This window comes from Globicephala melas, chromosome 17 (genome assembly GCF_963455315.2).
Source record: "Globicephala melas chromosome 17, mGloMel1.2, whole genome shotgun sequence".
In the NCBI taxonomy this organism is placed as follows: domain Eukaryota; kingdom Metazoa; phylum Chordata; class Mammalia; order Artiodactyla; family Delphinidae; genus Globicephala; species Globicephala melas.
This window is the reverse complement of record NC_083330.1, coordinates 15189725-15217390: the sequence shown is the minus strand read 5'-3', so window position 1 is coordinate 15217390 and position 27666 is coordinate 15189725. Positions and strand designations below refer to the sequence as shown.

The window sequence follows — 27666 nt, the reverse complement described above, 5'->3', positions numbered from 1 at the left end:
CATCTTACTTGAACTTCAATATCTTTTAATGCTATTGACCACTCCCTCCTTGATTTGCTTAACACCGCATTCTCCTGGTTTCCTCTCACCTCTCTAGCTACTCTTATACAATTTCCTTTCTAGAATCATCCTCTTCACCAAGTATTTTAAGTGTATGAGCCCTTCACAAGGCAATCCTACTCTTTCTTCTGTTCCCATTGTTATGTTCTTTACCTAGGGGATCTTGTCTACTTCCTTGGCTTCACCTGTTTTATTCATTAGTAACTCCAAATTTATAGCTCCAGTATAGACAAATCCACGCTTCGTCGTCAGACTAGGATAGCCAACTGGTTTCTTAAATCTCTAGTTGGAGCCTCACAGCCACTTGAAACTCATTGTTTCCCACTGGTCTTCTTCTAGTCATCCAAATCTTGGTAAAGAGAACCATCCCCACATTTGATCAAGGCAAATACTTACGTACCCTCCTTGACATTTTTCTTTGCTTCCTGCACGCTCGTATCCAAGCCATTAAGAAGATCTCAGCATTTTCACTGCTGTCACCCAGTCCAAGCCAGTACAACTCTTGCTTACACTTTTAAAATAGGCTTCTCTGCATCTACTTTTGTCCCTGTTCAATCCATTCTCCCCCACGTAGCCAAAGGAGTATTGTGGGGTTCTTGTGTTTTGTGTTCTGGTCTCTTATCCTGCAGCAGGGTAGCCTAGCTTATTCACTGCCTAGTTTCAGGGTTCCAGTGGAGTGAGGGGAAGCGCTGAAAGACCTGGAGGCTGAGGCTTACGAATGGCAAGCCATCACTTTCATGTCACTCTGTTTTCAGTAGGAAAACCCAGTGTAAGTCCATACTCAAAGGATGCGGAAACAGACTGCCATCCTTGATGGGAGGAGCTTCAAAGTGACATTTCAAGGGACATTATTATACGTAGGTGAAACGTGAAACTTTTTTCCTTGCCGTATGCTTAAAATGAGGTCTGTTTGTAAAGTAGTAATACAACTTGGTCTTGATTAAGTTGCCCTTTAATAAAACACCTCTGGTATTTTTTTAAAGTTTTGGGAGACATAATATTTCTTACAGACTCTTTTAAATGTTATTTGACAAAAAAGAAAACCTTCATTCATAGTAGAAACATTTCTAAGTGCCTACTGTGTCTCAGGCAATATACTAGGAGTCTCCTATGGACTTGGTAGAAAAAATACACACATAACAGTAGTTTTGCTTTCACTTGGCTTGGCGAATTGTAGATACCATAAATCAAATAGCCCCCAGGGAATTCCCTGGTGGTCCAGTGGTTAGGACTTCGTGCTCTCACTCCCGAGGGTCTGGGTTCAATCCCCGGTTGGGGAACTAAGATCCCACTAGCCTCAGTGTGGCCAAAAAAAAAAACCCAAAAAAACATATAGCCCCCAAAATGGATACATAATTTACCATTTAACGAGGCTGATGAAGAGTCAGTCTGGAGTTCTGGAACCGTATAATTAAAGGTTTTAATCTAGTCACTGGAGAGGTTTCGTAAGGGTGTGGCGATTCAGTTGGCATCAGAAGTCACAGAAGAGGCGTGTCTGGCTGCATTTAAAACTTCGTGATTCACCAACATAACAGAGTTGGATTTTTTGGAAGATGGAAACCAGAAGGCCTTGTGATATGCTGATCTCTGACCTGTCATCACCCTGAGTCAAGCTTCTCTCCCATCCCGGCCACATGGGCTCTATCCACTCCGCCTCAGAGCTTTCATGCCTACTTTCCTCTCTGTCTCCCATTTATCCTTCTCTTCACCCAGCCAACCTCACTCATCCTTTAGAGCTCTGTTAAAATAACATTTCCTCAATAAAGCCTTCCCTGACGCCTTACACTGTGATAGGTTAATGTAGTACACTGCCTTAGCATTCCATACCTGTCATGGCCCTTATGTCAATAATAAAATGATTTTTTGTGTGTAGGAAGAAGCTTAATGTATTTCCCCAACTCCACTCCCCACTAGCATATAAATTCAATGAAGGCTTATTTATTACTGTATCTCTGGCACCTAGCACAGAGCCTTGTACATAGTACAGTAAATATTTGCTGAATGAATGAGCATTCTCTTTTTCCCTTCATTTGCTCTGTTAGGATTCTATTACTGCTGGATAACTGCAGTTTTAACCAGTCTTCCTTCCTCTTTCTGATCAGCCCATAGATGCGAAATGAATTTCCCTAAAGCACTCAGACTTACTGTGATGCCTAGTACAGAGGTATTCAGTAAACATTTGAATGGACCAATAATAGCTAGAGAGTATTTCCATATTCCTCCTCTGCCTAGAACCTCTAAAAGATGGAGTTTTAATCTTTACTATTAAAATTGTAAATACCTTGAAGGTGAGTATACTATTTCTTCTTAATAGGAAAAGGCAGTCTAGTGGACTACTTGGGGTTAAGACGCTGGGCTCTGATTATCAGGTCCCAGTACCTGGCTCATGGCTGTGGACAAGACAGTTGATTCGCTAAGCGTCAGATTCCTTATCTATACAGTGAGAGTTGTATCGTACCCACCTCAGACAGATGTTATGAGGATTCAGTGAAATTTAAGTGAAAATTCATACCTAAAGGACTTAAATTCTAGAACGGGGAAAGCACGTCTGCTATTACTTTACTCACTTTTTCCTCCCTTATAACATCCAGACAATACTGGGTTTATAGTAGGTGCTCAGAAAATACTTAATGATTTTGTAAGAGGGACAGCAAATTGACAGAGACCATTTAATAGCTATCTCAATGTTGATAGAAAATACCTAATTGAGGAAGTTGATGACACTAACTCCCATTAGTTGAAGAATTTTTTTCTCCATTCACGTAGCAGATTGTTACTGCATGCCAGGCCCTGTGCTCTGGTGAATAAATTGGTCACAGACCTGTACAGGTTCTTCTGCACTCTTCTCTTGTCCCCTGGATTAGCATAACTCACATTTGCAAAATGACATCCTAAGATAGGGTATTGTCTGGGCTGTGAAGGACACAGCCCACCTAGAGATGACAGTGTCTGATCCTCTGCACTAATTCTTCACAGACATCATTGATAGACTTGCTGTTTGTTAAGGAGGGAACTTTTTCCAGTTTACAGCTGAGGTTGTACTTACGCCACATGAAGAATGATTCTAGGCGCTTCCCATGTAGTCCACTTCCTCCAGAGACCCACAGTGTGTCTTGAATGGACAAGTGACTGTGAAACCAAGTCGCCCTAAAGCCACGTTTCCTTACCGAGTTTATGACTAATCTCTCTATCCGAAACTTTATTCCCTTTCTTGTCCCCTCTGCCCTCAGTCCTGTGCTACCTAAATATTCATCCACCAGAGTCAGATGACTAAAATTGCTGTAGTCAACAACATCGTTCATGTACTAAAATTGCTGTTACAGATGTCATCATTAACATACAAAGGTTGTTTCTCCAGGGCAAGATGGGTTTTTGTCTTGCAAGAAAGGCATGGCACATAGCAGATCATTCATAAACAGTTATTGATGAATTAATACACAAATAGAATGACTGAAACTTTGCATCAAGATGAATCATCTCTCCCCCAGCCTGAATTCGGGAGGGATTCCTGTGAAACAGCGTGAATTTAAGAAGTCAGTGAATTGGTTCTGGAGGAGGAAAATGTCACCCTGATTTTTCCCAGAAAACTTCGGAGAGAAAGACCATCATCCCATAAAATAGTGAGAAAGGGCAAACAAAGTAGAAGGTGGGTTCAGAACCACAAGCAGAAAAAGATAACTAGTGAGGTGGTCTGAGTAGAGAAAGGAAGCAGCTCAGACACTCCCCGAAACTTCCCTGCTGCCTGCACTTTCACGTAAGGCAGCCCGCGTAAAACTTCGGGGATCGGTTTTGTGTATAATGCAGAAGACTGGGTTTCCTTAGGGATACCATCGAATCAGATTCTTTCATATCTCCGAGATATTTGAGGATGTTGTAAAAGATCTCAAAGGCAGCGTGGATAAAAGCGCCTCTTCTGGCGCCAGAATACCTGGGTGCAAATGCTGCTTCTGCCCTATCTTTGCAGAGTAACCTTGGGCAAGTTACTTAATTTCTGGATATAATAATGAAATGCCTACTTCAAAACGGTGTTACGAGAAATGCAATTGTTAAAATATGTCAGGTCCTTGGAACAGTGCCTTATTTCTTTTAAGTGCTATGTAAGTGTTGAATACCATTGCTATTATTCCTTTTTCAGACCCACATTTATAAGTTTTTTTTCAGAGAACTTTCTGAAGGTGAGATGATTATAGTTAAGCTGAAATAACATGCAGCTGCTTTTCAAGCACGTTGGAAGCAAGGCAATTTGTGCAGTTTCTTAAATGTAATGTAAATTATCTGTGTGAGAAACATGCTGATACAAACTCTGTGTTCCGACTGTATGATTATTTTCCATTTAATTTTCAGGAGAATCCTCATTGACACTGGAGAACCAGCAATCCCAGAATACATCATCTGTTTAAAGCAGGCTCTGACAGAATTTAACACAGCCATCCAGGAAATCATAGTGACCCATTGGCACCGTGATCATACCGGAGGCATAGGAGATATTTGTAAAAACATCCATAATGGTAAACAGAAAACATTCATTAAGCTCATTGAAGAAAACTGTGTCTTCGGAATAATTTACTTCGGTTAACAGAGCTAAGTAAGCTAGTAAACCATTTACTAGCTTACTTACGTATTTTACAGAAATTACTGTAACTTGAACACTACCCCCGGTTTTAACAGAGGAGGCAAGGAAAGGTCCTATTTTCTATTTCAGATCTCTTTGCCCTCTTATTTTTCCCCTTTGCCCAGTGATGAAGATCACTTTTAATTTAGTTTGCATGACAATTACTATTTCAGATTTAATAACTAACTACTGTTGAGCACTTACTGTGTGCCAGGCACTGTGCTGAACGTTTGGCCTGAGTACTGTGAGGTGGTATGTTCTTGTCCACATTCTAAATGTGACCTCACGTCTTCCATAACATAAGGCAATTACCACAATAAACTGAAATACTGGGGAAAGATCATTGTATTGATAATTCTCTGTCCCTGAAACCTGTTCAGTACTGACACCTTATCATCTCCCTTATTCCCTCATCCCACCGTCACACACATAGATTCATCCATACATACATACATTCATCCATTCGTTCATCCATCCATCCATCCATCCATTCTTTCCTTTAGTGAATACTGGAGGCACTGCTAAATCCAGGTGCCGTGCTTGGCACACGGGACCTAGCAGTGAGCAAAACAAAGACCGCCTTCATGGAGCCTCGTTCTAGTTGGGAAGGTAAATGGTAAATGAATCTTAGGTCAGGTGGTGGCAGGTGCTATGAAGAAAAATGAAGCTACATGAAGGCAAGGGGGGAGAGAGTAAAGCGGAGGAGGGTGGTAGCAGTGGTGTCTGGGGTGGAGGGAGAGGGGGTGAGCTGTACAGTGTCTGAGAGGAGGGCACACCCAGCAGAGGGCATTGCCGGGGCAGAGACACTGGAGTGGGACTTTGTGTGTGTCCAAGGCACAGGAAAGACAAGGAGGTCAAGAACGTTCATTCACAAAAGGGATGCATGTAGACATTCGACTAGTATTTTTTAATGTTTGTAATTATCTTTTTAGGCCTTGAGACTATAATTGGGACACCAAGATATTCTCAGGCACAGCTCCCAATATCACCAGGCGGCCCATTGTAAAGACCTGTCTCCCCTCAGTCTCTTACCCTCTAACCTCCTTTCTTCCAATCCGAAGGGACTGCCCTCCGTAGGAAGTCACTCTGTCTTAGTCTGACCTGTCCTCACCTTTCTTTCTCTTGTCCATCATTAAATTTTGTGCATTAAAAAACTATGCTGAGGATCCTTAATTAGCTTTGGGCAGCTCTTTTAGCATGCAGGTCAGCTTGAAAAATTGAAATGTTTATGACCCCCTTTCTCTCCTTCATAAATCAGCTTTATTGAGCTTGAATTTACATACATAAAATGTACCCATAAAATGTATAGTTTGGCAAATACCTATGTGACCACTCCAATCAAGATAAAGAACGCTCCCACTACCCCAAAGAGAGGTCCCCTCATGCCGCTCTGCCGTGATTCCCCCTCCAGCTCCAGCAACCACTCATCTGCTTTATAGCACCATAGATTAGTTTTGCCTGTGTTCTAAAGTTTTCTAGAATGGAAGGATACGACATCACTCTTTGGCTTCTTGCACATTAGCATCTTGTTTTTGAGATTCATCTGTTTCATGCATCAGTAGTTTGTTCCTTTCTTATTGCCAAGTAGTAATCCATGGTAGGAATATACCACCATTTGTGTATCCATTCACCTGTTACTGGACATCTGACCCACTTTCTTTAAATTAAAAATTAAAATAGTTTGGGGTTCCCTACAAATAATGAATATTTATGTGATAGATTACCTATTATGTTGATTTAAAGAAAATCAAAAAGAAATTTGGCACTGCTTTATAGCCATGAAAACTTTAATACTTGTTTGAGAAGTGGCTTGTTGTGTTTCGTTCTGAACTTTATTGAAGCTAGACCAGCTACATGCAGACCTTGAGTTCCTCAGCACTGAAATTGTTCGGGTGTACCTTTCAGGATCTCTCCCCAAAAGTTCCATGTATTTCTTCATTCTCTAAATCCTTAATCACTAGCATTCTTGTTCCATTTTGCTTTATAATTTCTTTTTATTCCATATTTTAATAGTTTAAATTTTTTATAATTTTGTTTAACTATTAGTATGGCAGAATTTTTCAAGTACTTTACAATGCTAACTTCCTGTGTTTTGTTTTGTTTTGTTTTTTGCGGTACACGGGCCTCTCACTGTTGTGGCCTCTCCCATTGCGGAGCACAGGCTCTGGACGCGCAGGATCAGCGGCCATGGCTCACGGGCCCAGCCGCTCCGCGGCATGTGGGATCTTCCCGGACCGGGGCTTGAACCTGCGTCCCCTGCATCGGCAGGTGGACCCTCGACCACTGTGCCACGAGGGAAGCCCACTTTCTATGTTTTTACAGGCCACACCAAAATTATGAATGCCATTTATAAGATTTCTATGGGAAGTTACAGTAACAAGTAATCTGCCTGCAAAAATTTAAAATATGATCAGTGTGTGATTTGGGAACTCCTAGTGGCTTACAGGGAGCCAGAATTTTACCAGACATGAGAACTGTATAGCCCCAGGGTGCTCAAGTTTTTTGTTTTGCTTGGTTTGGGGTAAATCTTGTAAAATATATTTTGTTATCTAATTATTATTATTTTGCAGCTGAAGTTGGGCCTTTGCCATGTATTTAACATCCGAGTCCTAGGAGTCAAATGTTTGCTTCTTGCTATTCAATTAGAATGTTAGAAAGTATTATACATGAGCAATATCACATGTTTGTATCAGCTTAAATAATTAGCATTGGCAATGATATTATAATCCATAAACTTTAACAAATGACTGAGGGTTTCCTCCTGTTAAAATAATTACATGATAGAGACAGAAAGTAGATAAGTGGTTGCCAAGGGCTGGGTGAAGGAGAGAATAGGGAGTGAGTACCATTGGGTAAAGGGTTTCGGAATGTTCTAAAATTTTATAGTGGTTATGGTTGTACAATTCTTTGAATACGCTAAAAAAAAAACCAACAACAACAGTGAATTGTACATTTCAAAAGAGTGAATTTTATAGTATGCAAATTACATCTCAATAAGCTTTTATTTGAAATAATAATTACTATCATATGATTGATTTCAGCATGCCCTTCTCCATCTTGCCTGTGTAGATTGCTATTGCGAATAAGATATGTGTTTTCAAATTGGCACATAATTTTAAAAACTGGCACGGAGTTATTTTATAGTGTGACATTTGTTTTGTAATTTTGAGGTAGTTGTGAGTTTTTTGGAAGGATCATCTGCCTCACAACTAGAGATGTAGTATCTCCACTTCTTTACTGAAAAACAAAAGTATGCAGATCACAAATAAAAACAAACAAAAACACCTTGCTGTCTCGCTCTAAATGGAAGACAGCCTTACTGTGTAACGTCAGCTCCCAGAATAGCATATTACTTTTTGCTTCAGCCTCTCAAGATACAAAGCAATGGAATTTGGTGCTGGAGAGGGAAGGTCTAGTTGCTGTTGTTTTATTCTTATTATTTTTGCGATATTTCTATCCTTTATCCTTCCTACTAGCCAGATTTCTATGCCTTGTCAGTTTTCCTTTGCATGTGTTTTTCTCCCTCCGCATTTCCATTGACACCACTGTAGCCCTAATGCTCATTACCTTCCAGCAGGGTTATTGCAGTCACCCCGTCCTGGTCTTTCTGATCTCTCCCTCTCCAGTCTCCCCACCTACAGCTGCCATACTAATCCACCTATTAACACTATTTCAGTTTCTTACTAAAGAGTGTATGGTAGCCACATACTGTAAAGTTTAAATCCCCCTGTTCTCTGAAAGGCACTTTAAGGCCCTCCATGATCTGAGCTCACCTTACTGTCCCACTCTTTCCAGCCAGGGTTTTGCTTTAGGCAAGTTGGTAGCATTGTTTGGCACATATGCCACGCTCATCCTCCTTTCTGTGCCTTTCCTAACGCTGTTTCCCTTACCTACAGGTCTTTCTCTGAACCCTTTGCAATCTTTCTAATTGTTTCTCCTTTCTCTAAACACCTGCTGCTTTTATTAGCTGAATTGTCCATTTAGTATCCCTTAAGTGGGACTGAGTATAGTTCTCTAATTATTGCCTGTTTGTGTTTTATTTCCCCCAACTATGACAGTTTTTAAGCATTTTGGTGTCATGGTCCTTGTATTCACTGTACATGGTATACTGGTTAGATGACTGCCACTCAGCTATTGGTTGGTTAAGTCATTGATTTTCTTTGTGTCAGTGAGGGTACTATGGGTTACATTTATTTTAATGGTTTCATATCTTAGCCCCGGGTTTGGGACTTCCTTTCAGCTTTCACAGAAAGAACTTTATACTATTATCCTTTTATTATTAAGTACTGCCGTGATGCCATAATCTCTTTTATTCTGTGTTAGGCACCTAGATAGGGAAAAGTTCCCAGTTTTGGTATTACTGCCTCTTCAACACCCATCTTTTTTTTTTTTAATCTGTATTTTTTACTGGAGTCTAGTTGATTTACAATGTTGTATTAGTTTCAGGTGTACAGCAAAGTAATTCACTTATAGATATACGTGTATCTGTTCTTTTTCAGATTCTTTTCCTATATAGGTTATTACAGAGTATTGAGTAAAGTTCCCAGTGCTATACAGTATTCAACACCCATCTTGATCTCAAACCTAGCTGAGACTGTGAAGTGCTACTTCCAAATTTTTATATAAAAGAGGAGTGACGGGCTTCCCTGGTGGCGCAGTGGTTGGGAGTCCGCCTGCCTATGCAGGGGACACGGGTTCGTGCCCCGGTCCGGGAGGATCCCACATGCTGCAGAGCGGCTGGGCCCATGAGCCATGGCTGCTGGGCCTGCGCGTCCGGAGCCTGTTGCTCTGCAATGGGAGAGGCCACGGCAGTGAGAGGCCCGCGTACCGGGGGGGGGGGGGGGGGGGGGGGGGGGGGGGAGGAGTGACTACAAAAAAAAAAAGGCTTTTATGTAGACCTGGAAGGACATGAGAGAATAAAAAACTCTTTTGTCAAGGTGGAGGAAATAGTTACCATCCCAGAGATATGCTGCTACAATTCATCCCATTTTCTGTTGCCTCTTACCGTTAAGATTTTTTGCAGCCAATCTCAAGTGTTCGCCGTATGGAAGTTGATCTCTTAAAAGGCTAAATTATCATTTAAAGTGTGACTTAATATATTTTACGTGTTTTGTGACTAGACAGTACATACTGCGTTAAAAAACTCCCACGGAATCCCGAGAGAAAAGAAACTGTAGGAGATGGAGAGCAGCAGTACGTTTATGTGAAAGATGGAGATGTGATTAAGACTGAAGGCGCCACACTAAGGTACGTGAACGTCCTTGAGACGGGGAAGGCGGGGCTGGGGGGGAGGGGTCTGTGTATATGTGTTGTAAAAAGACCAGACATATTTGCTTATCTGAGTGAAAATACCTCAGCAGATCCAGAAGATCTGCTAACGTTGGTTTCTCTGGGAAGAGAAATTGGGTTGCTTGAGAAACGGGAAAAGAGAAGTTTTCACTCCATCTGCCTTTTTAAAATTATTTGTTTGAATTAGTTGATTACCTTCTTTTAATAAATAAAATTTAAATTAAAAAAAATAGATTAGCATTTCCTGCTAGGGTGATTTAGGGATTTCTACCCATCAGTTAAATTCAGGGTTCTCTTGTGCTCTCACTCCCAAAAGGTGACCCATCCCTAAAGTAAACACGTTGCCGGCCAGACCCATAATCCCCCGTGACCTATCTGAGGGATTCAAAAGGGTGTTTCAAACTCGTCAACTTTGAAGCTGAACTAATTCTCGTTCTCTCTCCCCCACAATCTGTACTTGTGTTTTGACTTCAGAACATCTACTCCCTCAGTACTTAAGATTTTTTTTTCCTTCTAAGATAGAAGCTGACTCCTCTTCACCCGCGTACTCTCCTGCATCCCTCCCCGCGGCCCTCCCCATCTAATCAGGTTAGTTCTTAACCTCAGAAATATTTGGCAATGGCGCCTCTCTTTCTCCATGTCCACGACCACTTCTTCTTGCTCAGTCTTCCTGTCTGCAGGCTCCCCCCTTTCCAATCTGACCTTCATTCTCCATCTCAGTTGAAACCTGAAACAGCCCTCACTGCACACAAGGTAATGTTTGTTCTCCTGACCGTGTCACAGTCTGGCCCCAGACTTCTCTGGTCTTCGCTCCCATCACTCCCCTCACAGGCATAGTTAGCAAGGACGCTCTGTGCGGCCGTGCCTTTGCTCCTGCCTTCGTGTACTAGGCATTGCCCCTTCCCCGCAACTTGTCTCCCTGACAGACTCTTATCTATTCATGCTTCAGACCTAATCCACATGTTACTTCAAGAACCCTTTCCAGGCATAATTCACTATTCCCTCCACTAACTTTCCTATAACCTTTATTATTTTGTATTAAATTGTATTGTAAGTTTTTTTTGTATGTAAGTACCTGAAAAGGTAATCAACTCCTTAGCTTCACAGTATTAGTTAATTCTAGTCGCTATGGTCAACCAACCCAGAAATGCATAATGGCTCAAACGTGAAAGAAGTTTACTTCTCAGTCACATAAAGTCCAAAACGGGGTGCTGACTAGTGAGTGACCCTCCTGTAAGTGAGGTTTCAGGCTCCGTGCGTCTTGTGATTCCATTAACCTCACTCCTTGGCTTCTGAGGTCGCCGTGCTCACCTCCATCAACCCAGCGGGTGGAGAAAGAGCATGAAAGGGATCTTACCTGGAAGGTTTTCACAGACCCGGCCATCTCTTGCATTAGCTATAAATTCAGTCATGCGCTGCTCCTGACTGTGCAGAGAAGGGAAATAGAGCTTAACTTCGTGCCCAGGAAAAAGGGGGAATAGGTTTGATGACAAGCTAGCCACTCTGACACACGCAGGTCCCAGATTCATCTTTAGATCCTCAGTCCCTGGCACTTAGGAGGGAATGGGTACTTCTCCTACACACAGTAAATTAACTAACTCCAAAGAGGCGAGTAAATGAACAGAAGAATGAGAGAGAGAAAATGAAGTCATGGGTATCCATGCCACCTTTCAAACCAGCGTTCCCTTTTCTTCAGTATGCAGTGATTGACAGAATTTAATTTATAAACCAACTAATTTCTGGGAATGTTCTTTAAATGCTCTTGTTGAAAATATGATAGTATCTCGTATAATTTGCTCATGGTACCAAAGGAAAACAAACATCATATAGCTGCTACTTCAAAAAGTATTTGGTATTCTCGGACAATACAGAATTACGCCCATCACACACCAGACCTAGTGAAAATGAAAGGGGTCGAGACAGTAGGTGGTTCCTTGAGTCTTCTGTCTCAAAGTCGTGGGTATCACAGTACTGGTTTATCGGTTATCACAGAATTATGGATATTAGATCTATACCTAATTGCAGATTAAGAATATTCAGTGCTTGGAAGTTACTGCCACCCATCTGCCATGAACAGACCACATACTTTAAGCTTTTTATTAGAGTATTCAAACAGAAAAGCGTACCTATCATCCGTGTGCAACGGTGAGTTGTTACAAACTGAACAAACCCTATGAGCAGCACGCAGGTCAAGAAACAACAATATGGTGTAGATGCAGAGAACAGAGTAGTGGCTACCAGAGGGGAGGTGGGGGCGTGAAATGGGTAAAGGCGATCAACCGTACCGTGACGATGGAAAATAAATTGGTGGTGGGGAGCATATTGTAGGGTATATTGAAGTACAAATATAATGTTGTACGCACGAAACGTATGTAATGTTATAAATCAATGTTACCTCAATTAAAGAAAAAAAAGATTTTTTTAACCTAAAAAAAATGTAGGAAACAGTATCAGTGCCCCAAAGCCTCCCACATCTTGCTTCCTGTCACCACCCCCTCTCAGTGGAATACTGTCTCAGATTCATGGAGTGAATGGATGCCAAGGAGCTCCATATTATCTGAATTCTATTTAAGTTTTGTTTTACTGCCTTCTGATTAAGATAAAGTATGAGAACCTATCTACTTTAAGATTTGGAGGAAAACTAATAAAACTAATAAAAAAGTAAACTCAGTTTTTTAAGAAGACTTTGTAAATATTTTCCCAAAATATGAATTCTTTTTTTTTTTTTTTTTTTTTTTTTTTGGCGGTACGCGGGCCTCTCACTGTTGTGGCCTCTCCCGTTGCGGAGCACAGGCTCCAGACGCACAGGCTCAGCGGCCGTGGCTCACGACCCAGCCGCTCCGCGGCATGTGGGTTCCCCCCCGGACCGGGGCACGAACCCGCGTCGCCTGCATCGGCAGGCGGACTCTCAACCACTGCACCACCAGGGAAGCCCCAAAATATGAATTCTAATTACGCTAAAATCTGAATAAAATATTTAATTTACTGATGACCGTGGCTTCCAATTTCCATTTTTATCAAGTCGGTAAAACCCAATTATTTTAAGTATTAACAAGAAGACTCATTGTTAAGCAAAAGTTCTATAAGAAGAAGGTTAAAATTTACTAAGTCTCCAAGTATTTGATGACCAGTTGATCTTTTCTGCTTGCCAGTTTTGGAAAAAAAAAATACAACAGAGAGATAATGTCCACCAAGAACCCTTTAGTAAATAGTAGAAAGTTAGCAAGGTTTTTCAGTAAGGATTTGATTCTGGATGTAACTTTCAGGAATTTTCTAGTGAACTAAGTTTAATTTCTCAGAGAAAAATCAGTCCAACAGCTTTTGTTGACTGCTCTACATTTTCTAAGACAGCCATCGTTACAAAGTCTGTCTGTCACAGAAGTGGCAGAACTAGATCAGTGCTCTACCTGATGCATGGGAAGGCCACCGCTGCAGTTCCTCGGATCTTTCCTAAAGCACCTCTGATGTCATTTCCTTTTCTCCTCCTGCCTATGTGAAGAGAATTTTAACACAGTTTTTATGCAAGTTAAAGCATTAGCCACGCAGGTGACTGAAGAATTGGAATTTCTGATCCCCTGATTTAAGAAATCTTAATTGCCTTCAGCCTGGAAAATATCAAAGAAAGCCATAACTGAGCTCTGGCGTGGAGAGTGGGAGGGGAATAATAAAGGAGGCGTTGCAGGCACATTGACGGATAAGGCAATTTGCAGACCCTGAAAAAGAATGGTTCTCCAAATGAGTTTTTGTAGATTATATATAAAAAAAAAAAGATTGGGTTCTGCCCATAAATGCATTCTATGTATGATTGTTCGTAGGATTGGCTATAAGATAGGATACACACCCACACCTACATATTTTTTTCCATGATGGTTTGATTTACGTGTAATATGATTCAGCTAATATCTGTCATATCATATAGATACAATAAAAAGAAAGAAGAAGAAAAGAAAAATTTTCTCCTTGTGATGAGAACTCAGGATTTATCCTCTTAACTTTTTTACGTATCATACAGCTGTGTTAATTATAGTCATCATGTTGTACATTATATGCCTGGTACTTACATTATAATTGGAAATTTGTACCTTTTGAGTACTTTCCTCCAGTTCCTTCTCCCCTCACCAAGAACTTTATTGAACAATGTATTCACCATTTTGTTCCACTACCTTCTGCCACTTTTCAGGCAACTTCATAATTCCATCTTCCCAAAACTTTTTATTTTTTTGAGCAAAGAACTGTACCAGGTGCCGTTTGTAGTCTTCCAGGGAATTGAAATTTTTTCCATTAAGAGAATTTTATAAAGACTGAAATAAATGGAAATCTGAAGGTGCAATGTCTGGTGAATACAGCAGATGAATCAGAACTTCCCAGCCAGGCTGGAACAGTTTTTGCCTGGTCATCAAAGAAACATGCAGTCTTGCGTCATCCTGATGGAAGATTATGCGTTTTCTCTTGACTAATTCCGGATGCTTTTTATCGAGCGCTGCTTTCAGTTGGTCTAATTGGGAGCAGTACTTGTTGGAATTAATTGTTTGGTTTTCCAGAAGGAGCTCGTAACAGAGGACTCCTTTCCAATCCCACCACATACACAACATCACCTTCTTTGGATGAAGACCTGCCTTTGGTGTGATTCATGGTGGTTAATTTCACTTGCCCCACAATCTCTTCCATTCCACATTATTGTACAGTATCCGCTTTTCATTGCCCGTTACAATTTGTTTTAAAAACAGAACGTTTTCGTTACGTTTCAGTAGAGAATCGTGTGCAGGAATACGGTCAAGAAATTTTTTTCGCTTCATGTATGTGGAACCCAAACGTCAAAGCGATGAACATAACCAAGCTGGTGCAAATGATTTTCAGTGATTGATTTGGATATTTTGAGGATGTCGGCTATCTTCCGCGTGGTATAATGTTGATTGTTCTCAATTAATGTCTCTATTTGATCGCTATCAACTTCAACTGGTCTACCCGACTGTGGAGCATCGTCCAGTGAGAAATCTCCAGCACGAAACTTCGCAAGCCACTTTTGACACATTCGATCAGTCACGGCACCTTCTCCATACACTGCACAAATCTTTATTTGCATTTCAGTTGCATTTTTACCTTTCTTGAAATGGTAAAGCGTAATATGCCGAAAATGTTGCTTTTTTTCTTCCATCTTCAATAATAAAATGGCTACACAAAAATTCAATTTTGATAAGTTTTTTCTTAAAGCACGCTGATATGACAGCTATCACAATACAATCTAACAAAACTGTTTTGAATGAAGTTAAAGACAACAAGTGCTATCTTATGGAAAAAACTAACGACCTTTTGCCCAGCCCAGTAATTTGCATTTGCCTGGTGGCTAGTAATCTTGAGCATCTTTTCATGTCCCTGTTGGTCTTTCATGTATCTTCGTCGGAAAAATGTTCAGGTCTTTGGTCATTTTTTAAATTGGGGGGTTTTTTTGCTATTGAGTTGTATGAGTTCTTTATATATTTTGGATCTTAACTCCTTATCAGAGACATGGTTTGCAAAAATTTTTCCCATTCTGTAGATTGTCTTCACATATTTGTATAGTTGCTGGAAATATACTTCCTGGAATCATTTTCGTATAACATCAAATACTTTCATTAACAGGTTGCAGCAGGTTAAATCAGACAAGAGATGATTTCTAACATCTCTTTAATATTTGCCCTTGGAGCAACTATAAAATCGTAATTGTTTGCAATATATAAAGCATACACTTAGAAACCACAAAAGCATAATAGTTCTTAATGTCAGTTCTTAATGCCTTTCAAAAATAATTGCTCCCATTACACTAGTGTCTCATGTTTTTGTACCTTATATCTGTTACATTTTTAGCAGATTTTTTAAAGACTTTACATGTCAATATTTAATATTAAAGGATTTGATTTTTTTGGCAAAGGAGAAACTCTTCTAAGTTATAGTCATTTCAATTTTTTTAATAGATTTTTTTTTTATTTTATTTCTGGCTGTGTTGGGTCTTCATTGATGCGCACAGGCTTTTCTCTAGTTGCGGCGAGCGGGGGCTACTCTTCGTTGTGGTATGTGGGCTCCTCATCGCGGTGGCTTCTCTTGCTGCGGAGCACAGGCTCTAGGCGCTTGGGCTTCAGTAGTTGTGGCACGTGGGCTCACTAGTTGTAGCGCACGGGCTTAGTTGATCTGCGGCATGTGGGATCTTCCCGGACCAGGGCTCAAACCCGTGTCCCCTGCATTGGCAGGCGGATTCTTAACCACTGCACCACCAGGGAAGCCCTCAGTTTTCTTACATGCTGTTATTTCAGAGTTGAATTTTGTCATATGTCTTTGCAATGTCTAGGAAAATGATCTTACCAGCTTTCTCCATAGCTTTATTATTATTTTCAGGGATCTTATAATATTGAAACACCCTTGCATTTTTTGAATAAACTTTATTTGGTCATGATGTTATTTTTAAATTTGCTTTTGAATTCTATTTGTTAATATTTTAGTTAATATTTTTATAACAATATTCATTAGTGAGATTGGGTGGTAGTTTTTTTGTGCAGCCTTTATCAGGTTTGGGAGTCATAAATTTTCCTTCTTTTTCTATGCTCTGGGATAGATTGTAGTGAAATTATCTGACTTTTAAATGTTTGTTAGAGTTAGCCCGTGAAAATACTGAGCCTTTAGTTGCTAATGATAATTACACATCTTTTTAGTGACGCTTTATTGTCACTTACTAGTAATATGGTCCTGTGAGTTAAGCTTAATGCATATAATTTAAGCTTCTTTGTGTACTTTTTATGGATTCTCTTTTTAATACAAGAGTAGGCTTTAAAAATTTATGTAATCTAACTTACTTTGTTAAAGGTTTACTTATCATTATGACTTCCAGAATCTAAAAACCAAATTTGAGGGACTTCCCTGGTGGTTCAGTGGTTAACACTCTTCACTGCCAGTGCAGGGGACACAGGTTCAATCCCTGGTCGGGGAACTAGGATCCCACATGGCACAGCCAAAAAAAAATTTTTTAATTTTTTTAAATAAAAACCAAACTTGAAAATACATTTGGATCATTAGGTAGGCTTCTCAAGGTCTTGAGGAAGAGAGGCACACAGAATTACCTTTGATGGTATGGCTTTGTTGGGCAGAAAAATACAGTTGCTCGTTGATATCTTCTCTCACCAGTTTTGTTCTGTTTCATTTACTAAAACCCCTATTATTCTGTTAGAACTCTTAGACTCGTCCTTTAACTTTTTTTTCTCCTATTTTCTATCTTTTTGCCTGTTTGCTGTACTTTCTGGGAGGTTTTTATCAGCTTTATCTCTTAATCCTATTTTTTTCATTCCTCTTCTCACATTTTTAACTTTCAGGAGCTCTTTTTGCCCCTAAAGGCTCCTTTCATACTATCCTTTCTTGTTCCATAGTTGCAACTTCTTATCTCTCTGAGGACATTGCAGTTTTTTGTGGGGCAGTTTTTCTTGGGGCTATCGAGGGGAGGTTTGTGGGAGGGTTTGGAAATTTCCTTCTTCATAATGTGTGGCCTACAAACTAGTTTGTTTTTATTTTCTCTCCTCAGTGTGAAAGGCTTTCTTCAGATGCATAGTGATGTGGTATTTACTGATGTCTTCTAAGGGAGACTTCAGAGCTATTGGGAGCCCTGTAGGTTGTGAGCCTCACTGCAGGGTCATCTGGATGAATTGTTTAGTTGGGGAACCTCCAACATTGGAATCTTAGAGTCTTTCTTCCTGAGCTGGTAAAATTCCCAGAAGAGACTCTTCTAAGCTTCATGTTGGATAAAGACCTGGCTGCCAGCATTACAGGAGCTGAGTGTGGAAAGAAGGCTTGGGGAAATGCATATATTCCCACAGTCTTCCTGTTTTCAGGATTATGTCACTACCTCTATCTGTGCCTGTATTTTACCCTCTTCAAAAATTAAACCTCCCGTTTTTTCCCTTAGCGGGGTTGGGGTGCTTGTCAAACTGCTCAAAACGGGAAGAGAATCTGAAGATCTGAATGTTTGTTACATACACTCTCAGCAAATCCTTGTTTGGCCTCCGCTCCCCACTTCACCCTCTGCTTCTGCTTTCCTGGTGCCCCACGTCCTGAGACTGGAGAATTCTGCAGTGTAAATCTGGTTGGGTCTCAGCTTTCACCACTGCCAGTGTAGACTTCAGTATTTTCATGTCTGATAAGTCACTTCTCACTCACCTGTCTTCTTTCTAGCTTCTAAAATTTTATTGATATGGTCCATTCTCCTCACCCCTGTGGATTTATGCCATTTTTCAAATATCCCTTTATGGTAATTTTATTGATGTTTTAGGAGGAAACAAAAGATGCAGGTGTGCAATCCAGTCTTTAACCAGAAACACACTTTCAATTCCTAAATAGTAAATCCAAACATGCAATTATATTTGCCCTGTCTTCCCCCCCAAAAATCCATCATTGAGAAAATTTATTTAAAGTATTCCAAGCACATAAAAATCCAATACTATTTAGAATAGGCAAAGAGAAGGATAATTAACCTCTCAAGCTAAATAAAATATAATTTAAACCTTATTCCATCAGACATTTATTGCTATCTCCTGTGATTCAATTATCTAGAATGTAAAAAGAATGTGAAATGGAGAGATTAATGCTACCCACCCCATACTAGGAGAAGGATTAAGTGTGTAATGCCTGTAAATCCCTGAAGTCAATGCTTGGCACGTGGAAAGCAATATATTAATATTAGCTACCACTAAGTACTAAGCACTGGGAATATAAAGATGAGAATACGACAGGAGTCCTGCCTTTTAGGAGTTCATAGCCTTATGAGGTAGAATGGTAAACAAACAAGAAAACAATGTGAAAACTGCCATAATAGAAGTAAAATTCAAAGTATAGGAGTAATAACAGAAAAAAGTGACCAGTACAGAGGGTTGTCTGTATGTGGCTGAGAAATCAAGAGCTCTGCAGAACAAATTACTTAGACTTAGTTTTGTTTTGTTTGTTTGTTTGTTTTTTGACTGTGTTGGGTCCTCGTTGCTGCGCGCCGGCTTTCTCTAGTTGCGGAGAGCAGGGGCTACTCTTCGTTGCGGTGCGTCAACTTGTCATTGCGGTGGCTTCTCTTGTTTCAGAGTACGGGCTCTAGGCATGAGGGCTTCAGTAGTTGTGGCACATGGGCTCAGTAGTTGTGGCACATGGGCTTAGTTGCTCCGTGGCATGTGGGATCTTCCCAGACCAAGGCTTGAACCCGTGTCCCCTGCATTGGCAGGCAGATTCTTAACCACTGCGCCACCAGGGAAGCCCCCTAGACTTAGTTCTTTATCTGGCTTATTATTGGTATAGTCATAAACCTTCATGTAGGAAATTCCCTGGCGGTCCAGTAGTTAAGACTCTGGGCTTCCACTGCAGCAGCACAGGTTCGATCCCTGCTTGGGGGACTAAGATCCCACATGCTGCACGGCGTGGGCGAAGGAAAAAAAGCAAAAGAAAAACTTCATGTAAATATAAATAGGAATTATTGAAATAAAAATATTTGTCATGCTTTAAAAGTATTATCATAGTTTTATTTATCAACAAAAACAAAGTTGGAGAAGAGGACAAAGGAAATAAAAGTATGTTAATTTTTTTATCTTATATAGGGTGAAATCAATGAAAACTGCTTTGTTCTTTTTTTATATATAAATTTATTTCATTTATTTATTTTTGGCTGCATTGGGTCTTCATTGCTGTGCACAGGCTTTCTCTAGTTGTGGCGAGCCGTGGCTACTCTTCGTCGCGGTGCGCGGGCTTCTCATTGCGGTGGCTTCTCTTGTTGTGGAGCACGGGCTCTAGGCGCACAGGCTTCAGTTGTTGTGGCTCGCGGGCTCTAGAGTACAGGCTCAGTAGTTGTGGTGCACGGGCTTAGTTGCTCCGCGGCATGTGGGATCTTCCCGGACCAGGGCTCAAACCCATGTCCCGTGCATTGGCAGGTGGATTCTTAACCACTGTGCTCCCAGGGAAGCCCCTGCTTTGTTCTTAAAATTTTTAACAAGAAAGAAAATATAATGTTTCTTTTAAACTTTTAGATTACCACTACTAAAATATTTACCATTTATTAAGCATGTAACTTTGTGCCGTATACTATGCTAAGCACTTAAATGCTCATCTTGAATCTCCCAGCAGTCCTTTAAGACACATGCTATTCACATTTCAATGAAAAACTGACATTAAGAGAAGTTAATTTGCCCAGTTTTCTTACATCTACTTAAGTGTATGTAGCTTACAAATCACTAGGAAAAAAAAAAGACGAAAGAAAATGCAGTCCATATAACCTAAAGTGACAGCAAGGAAGTCGAAAAACCAGAAATCTTGAAAGTTAATGACTGAAGTGAGTAAGACATATTCATTATGGGGGAAGGAGGAGAGAAGGGCAATGTAAATAGGAAAACTATTCTGTTAAAAAAAAAAACTCTGAGACCAAATCAAAAAATAACAAAAGCACCATTTTTAAGGATGCTCATTCAGTGTTACTGTTGGAGGAAAACTGCCCAAAATAGGAAACTAAATGAATTGTGATTCACGCATATAGTGAAATACTATGTAAGCATTAAAAATCATGTTTTAGAAAAAGATTTAATGATGTAGGAAAATACAGTATAGTAAGCAAAAAATTCAAAAACCAGGTATTAAAGCAACATGACAGTTTTGTTTTTAAGATATAAATGTGCAAAGAATCCAAAAATATATATCCTTAAAAGCATATGATCCAGCAACTCCACTTCAGGGTACATATCCAAAGGAAACGAAATCATTATGTTGAAGGGATATCTGTACCCCGTGTTCATCACAGTACTATTTATAATAGCCAAGACATGGAAACAACCTCAGTGTCTATTGACAGATGAATGGTGGTCCAGTGGGTAAGACTCTGTGCTCCCAGTGTAGGGGGCCCAGGTTTGATCCCTGGGCAAAACTATTAAATTTGCACTTCAGAGTGAGAAATTTGATTTAGCTAAAGGAGAGAATTTTCTGATGATAATTTGCAGTGGGCCACAAGAGAAAAAGGAGCTATTTAAGAAACTTACTGACATCATTTATTCGTGTCTTGTCCAGAGATAAAGACAGAAAATAATTTACTTCTCAAAATTTCTTCTAAGCCTAAGAGTTCATAACTGTTACTATTTCCTCTTTCTTCTTTCCACCAGAGTTATATACACACCTGGCCACACTGATGATCATATGACCCTACTTTTAGAAGAGGAAAATGCTCTCTTTTCTGGAGATTGCATCCTAGGGGAAGGAACAACCGTATTTGAAGACCTCTATGATTATATGCGCTCCCTAAAAGAGTTATTAAAAATCAAAGCTAAAGTTATATATCCAGGTGGGTAATATTATTAATCTAGCAAACCATTTGTGTCAAATGATGAGGAAGATTCATTTTGGTTTGTCTGTGCGTGTTCTTTGTGGTTTCAGCCTTGAAGAGATACATTTAAATTGCTTCTTTCTAAATTACACCCCTAACTCTTGTCTAGCAATACAATTTAAAAGACCGAGAGTTGTTTTAATAACTTTTTTTAAATATATGAGGGTTATTTTTTAACATCTGCACAGCTGTTAATAGAACTGTTAAACAAATGAAATAAACTTACTGGAACAAGAAAATTTTTTTCATTCCGTAAGCTATCTTCAGTTTTGTTAACTTGATTTCTGTTGTGGACTACATTTTAGCCATGTAACCAACCCTGGGTAACATTTGATGTCTGAGCTTTAGTTTTTTAACTCACTATATGGAAATATCAATAGCTTCTATATCAACTGTAAAATTGTGTATTTATTTCCTTTCTCCAGAAAAAGAAACCTGTTTTTAGTATATTAGCTATCACTGCCCTGCTTTACAATACGAATCTCTCCTCCATCCTGAAAGCTAAGAAAGATACAGTACCCAACAAAGGCCCCCAGAAGGAAAAAGAGACTCGATTACTTAATTTTTTAAGTCCTTCCAACTTGTTCCTAACCAAAGGGCCATGGAAAGATCTGTAAATACAGTGTCTTCAGTACCTTCATATTCTCTCATGAGTTCCCACTGCTGAGGGGTTAGGAAACATACAGTGAGGCTGGGCATTTGGATTAATATTGTGACATAAAAGGAGTGGAGAATGACAGCTACTTTGAAAGAGAAGACAGTAGACATTTGATGCACCCACATTGGAACAAAGCTAGTGAGAGCCTGCCCGGTGCAGGTTCTTGGAGTGTTGGCTTTAGTAAATCCAGTGAACTGGCTTATTTGGCACAGCAGGACCTCATATGTCAATGATGGTCTGTAGCCATAGCTACCATATATTAAAGCCTGCTACCCTACCCGCCAGGTACTGTGCAGGGACCTTCACAGAGCTGTCCTCACAAAAACCCAGAGAAGCAGGTAGCTGAAGAAATAAACTCGGAGATTCATAGACTATCCCAGCCACACAGCTAGTAAATGATAGTCGGTATCCTAAAGCCCATGCTCTTTACCTAACGGGTTTGTCTGCTTCTGGTATTTTGTTCTCAGCCCTCTTGCAGATTTGTGTAATATATTCATTTTCACTGTCTTAAAGAGTGAGTAAATTCCAATATAACTTTATCCGGGTTATCAACATTTCTGAATTGCTAGCCTATACATAAGATTCTTACAGTTCTCCTGTGGTTCTTGTGAATTTTTAATAGCTCTTGGTCACTTACATGAAGCTACCTTTTACATTCCCCTTTTCAATCTTTGATAAACATAGTGGTTAAGAGCACAGAGTGGTTAGAAGCTCCTGAATCAGAATCCCAGCTCCACCCCTTCTTAGCTGTGTAACTGTAGGCAGATTATTGACCCTCCCTATGCCTCAGTTTCTGCTGTACAAAGAGAATAATTAAAGTATCAGTACCTACTTCATGGAATTCTTGTAAGGCTAATGTATATTAAGCATTTAGAGTAATGTCTGGCAAATAATGAACACTCTGTAAATGTTACCTATTGATACTGTTGTGGTTACTATTTTTATTGTTAAATTTTTATTTTCTAACTTTTAATGAACACAATAATATCTTATGTAGATTTTGATATAATTCTCTAATGTTTTTTGGCATTATATGTAATTTTTAAATCTCTTATTACCTGTATAGTTTTCCAGATAATTCTTATTTGTCGTGTATTTAGTATGCCTTTTCAATATACTATATGAAATATTTTTAAATAGAGTAAATTAACTTCAGTTGTACTTAAAATTTTTTATCTGGTTGAAATCATTTTTGTAATTATCCTGATGCAGGACATGGCCCAGTAATCCATAATGCCGAAGCTAAAATTCTACAATACATTTCTCACAGAAATATCCGAGAACAGCAAATGCTTACGTTATTTCATGAGAACTTTGAAAAGTCCTTCACAGCAATGGATCTTGTAAAAGTTATTTACAAGGTAATTTTCATTTACCTTATTTGTTCAAAGCCACAATTTTAATAGAATAATCTATTCAGTAGACTATAGATGTAGTAAATTCATCACATCCCAGAGCAGAATGAGTCTGTTAATTTTTTAAGTAATGTCACTCGTATGGATTTGAGACCATCAATCTCAACTTTCTAGAACACAGAAGTTAGACAAACACTGGCCCGCAGAGCAAAAATAACCATCCTGAGCCATTATTAAGCCTTTTATGCTCCACTCTGTAGGGGAGACCATTGCCAACAGCCTGGCGGTTAATCTTTGTTATGATTTGTGTAGTATTCTAGCCATCTTGATGATCTGGTGTCCTGACCGGCAGCAAGTAAGGGGCGATCTGCTAGAGACAGCTACTGGGATAATAGCAGTGAGAAGTAGTAGCAATGCTAACAATAGATTAAAAGGAGGAAGGCCATGAAGAAGAGCATGAGTAGAGTCACTTAGTGTAGAGAGAAAGGGCCCCTCACTCAGTGGCCTCTGAGCACATCACTGCATGACAGCACTGTGTGGCAATCCATCAGTATAATTCAGTTTTTCAGCAAATGTTTATTAGATACCTGCTTCGGGGTTAAGAATGGAATAAGATTATCTGGGTTTTAAAACTCCCACTACCATAACCTGTATGGCCATAAGATACCTGAGAGTATAACTAAAGATGAGCTTGAAAAGGAACCTGGGCCAGTTTCAATTAGTAAAGGACCATAATGTCCCATGGGCCTAATTTATCAAAAACCAGGTATCTCAGTGTGCTTTGTTTTAAAAGGGAGGAATGAATGATTAAAAGGGCTGACAGTAATAAGTGCCAGGAGCCAAAGGGCAATGTAAATGTTTAAATTCTGCAAAAGAGTTCATCTCCTCACAATACTAAAGTTTAGCCACTCTAGACTATACATTGAAACATGGGTAGTTTTTTCTAACCCAAGTACAGACAGCAGAACTCTCTGATAACCCTCACAGATGGGTCATCCAGTGACTATGCAGGCCTCAGAAATGCTTGTTCTGCATTCAGAGATGTGTTCACTGCACACATGTGTGAAGCACCTGTCACATATAGAACAGCATTAGGTATTGCAGAGACATTTATTCATTCCACAGATGTTTACTGAATGCCTTCATGTGCCACACACTGGACTAGGTGCAGAGGCACAAAGATGACTACAGATCCCTGCCCTCACAGGACTCATGGTTTAGCAAAGACAGACATGTTAAACAGATTCTTGTAATTCTGGCTGTATCATAATAGCTCCCATTTCTGAGCACATTACTATGTGTTAGACACTGTACTAAATGCTTCACATTTACAATTGTAATTTGAAGTACTTAATTTCAAGCACCTTGAATTTTCACTGCATAAAGATACTGTTATTCCAACTTAACAGATTAAAAACAAACTCAAAAAAGTGTGAGTTAAGTAAGTTTTCCAAGGGCACAAAACTAGCAGATGTCACACACTCAAATGTCAGAAGTCAGATACTCAAATCTTTTGTTTTTCTATCACACCAAGCTCCCTGCAAGGCCCATACACAGTACGTCAGGGCATAAAGGAAAGATGAGTCATTTCTGCCTGGTGAAGATGCAGGGTGATGAGGCTTGTCCAGAAAAGCTTCAGAAACTTAATTATTGAATCGGATCTTGAAGAAGGAGTGAGGTCAGAGTACAGGAGAAGAGAAGTCATTCTAGACAGAAGGAAAGATGTGTTCAAACACTGGGAGTCACAAAAGCGTCGTGTGTGTTTGAAAACCCACAAAGAAAATGCATCTGACCGGAGCCCAGAATGTATATTGTAGATGGGCAGGGAGGGGGTCCCAGGAAATGAGGCAAGAAAGGCAGGCATGGCAGGTCAGGGGAAGCCCTTGGTTGCCATGCTAAAAAAATTTGGGCTCCAGCCAATAAGCTGGGAATGACCACCCAAGGATCTTAGGCAGGGAGTCACATAATTAGACCTAGAAAATCACACTGGTGGATATAATATATGGTACTGGAGCGTCAGGGAGTTTGGGGTTGGAGGTTTCTGCTTGGGAATCATTAACACATGATGTTGTGGTGACAAGTTGATCAAGTAAAAAGAGAAGAGAGTCAATGATACAATTCATCATGAACATCAGTATTGAAGAGAAATCGGGGAAGAATATCCAGGATGAAGATGAAATCATAAGAGGTAGAATAACCAAGGGAAAAGAGAGGAGTTCTTCCAAACGGAGAGACTAGCCAGTTGATTTCAGGTAAAATGAGGACTGAAAAGAATTCTTTGAATTTTGATTAAAATATAATTCAATGATTTTTGCAAAACATTTTCAGGGAGCTGAGAAATGGACATAGTAAATTTAGTCAAGAAGCTTGACTTCAGGAAAATTCTTACTTAAAGAATATAAGGGGGCTTCCCTGGTGGCACAGTGGTTGAGAGTCCGCCTGCCGATGCAGGCGACACGGGTTCGTGCCCCGGTCCAGGAAGATCCCACATGCCGCGGAGCGGCTGGGCCCATGAGCCATGGCCGCTGAGCCTGCACGTCCGGAGCCTGTGCTCCGCAATGGGAGAGGCCACAACAGTGAGAGGCCCGCGTATCGCAAAAAAAAAAAAAAAAAGCATATAAGGACACAGATACTGTATGTTACCACTTGTAATGTGGAACCTAAAAAATACAACAAACTAGTGAATATAACAAAAAAAGAAACAGACTCACAGCTATAGAGAACAAATTAGTGGTTACCGGTGGGGAGAGGGAAGGGGGAGGGGCAATAAAAGGGTAGGGGAGTATAAACTGTTATGTATAAAATAAGCTACAAAGATAAATATATTGTACAGCACAGGGAATAAAGCCAATATTTTATAATAACTAAATGGAATATAACCTTTAAGAATTGTGAAGCACCATATTGTACTTAACATTAATATTGTATATCAGGTATACTCCAATAAAATTAAAAATATATATTTAGAAAAAAGAATAAAAGGAATATTTATTTTGTTTACCATTCAGATAATAGTTGTCAGTATTACATTACTAGCTTGGCAAAAATAAAGGAAAAATTGTAAGTTTTAAGGTGGAAACATACATACTTTTAATAAAAATGTGCAAAGACATTATCATGTAACCTAATAAATAGACCATAGGGCCAGCTGTCTGTAGAATCATCAAAACTACCTAGAATAATTTTTATGTTTATTTATTCATTCATTTATAAAATACTGAGTTCCCACTATGTGCCATTTTGCTAAGCACTGGGTATTCAGTAGTGAACAGATGCTGCTACTGTACTGTCTTTATGGCGCTTACAGTCTGTTTGCCTATAAGTATATTTCTAATAATAAAGTGACTCAAAGCAAGACATACATAAGATGAAACAGTGTTGATTATTACTCTATAAAACTGTATTTGAACTAAGACTGTATTATTTTGCCTTTTTTCTTTCAAAGTTTCAAAAAGATTAACTCTGTTCTTTTTTAAAAAAGAAATGCTTTACTTTCACTCTCATTTTTCCTTTAGGATACTCCTGAGCATTTACATAAAATGGCCGAACATAACCTCTTACTTCATTTGAAAAAATTAGAAAAGGAAGGAAAGATATGTAAGTATTCTTCCAAATTTTAGTTCTTTTATTACCAGCACTTAAAATATTTGTTAACAAATGAACTAGTTTCCTTTGAGGAAAAACACCACCCACCAGAGTTCTCCCTTGAATGTCACTGTAAGTTGGAGAGACAGTCACTAGGAAAGGTCAGTAGCAAAAGGCCAGGGGATCACAAGTTAGAACAAAAGCTTCCACAGGAATGAGAATCTCGCATGGGGGTTTCAGTCCTCACCCACCAGAATGACAGCCACGGGCATGTAGCAGGAAGAGAGCTTCTCCTCTCCCAGACCACACGACCACGAAGGATTTTACATGTATCGATTAGAAGATTTGGGAACATCCAAAGGTCTAGCAGCAGTAAAGGTAGCAAACTCAAAGATATTAAAGCAGTAATTCTATAATTGTTCCCTAGTGTTAAGTTAATTTGTCAAGTTAATAATCTTAGAAGTTTGATCCTTAGAAAGCAAGAGGTGGGCTTCCCTGGTGGCGCAGTGGTTGAGAGTCCGCCTGCCGATGCAGGGGACACGGGTTCGTGCCCCGGTCTGTGCTCCGCAACGGGAGAGGCCACAACAGTGAGAGGCCCGTGTACTGCAAAAAAAAAAAAAAAAAAAAAAAGAGGTGCAAAGTTGGACTTTGTGTAGAAGCTTCAGCAACATCTTTATATGTACCCCCCCAAGAAAAACCCCAGCTTTATATTGAGCAACAAAATTATTTTAGGAATTAATGGTTTTTCTAG

General features: G+C 39.7%; 1 protein-coding gene across 1 annotated transcript in view; it reads left to right on the top strand.

Annotated features, from left to right (window-relative positions):
• The window catches only part of LACTB2 (lactamase beta 2), a 31618-nt gene that overhangs the window by 1990 nt on the left and 1962 nt on the right, over positions 1 to 27666 (top strand). Inside the window, exons 2-6 of the mRNA XM_030859581.3 lie at positions 4405 to 4568; positions 9793 to 9919; positions 21097 to 21275; positions 23188 to 23336; positions 26846 to 26927. Of these exons, the coding sequence (XP_030715441.1) occupies positions 4405 to 4568; positions 9793 to 9919; positions 21097 to 21275; positions 23188 to 23336; positions 26846 to 26927 (701 nt within the window). The remainder of the gene's footprint in view (positions 1 to 4404; positions 4569 to 9792; positions 9920 to 21096; positions 21276 to 23187; positions 23337 to 26845; positions 26928 to 27666) is intronic.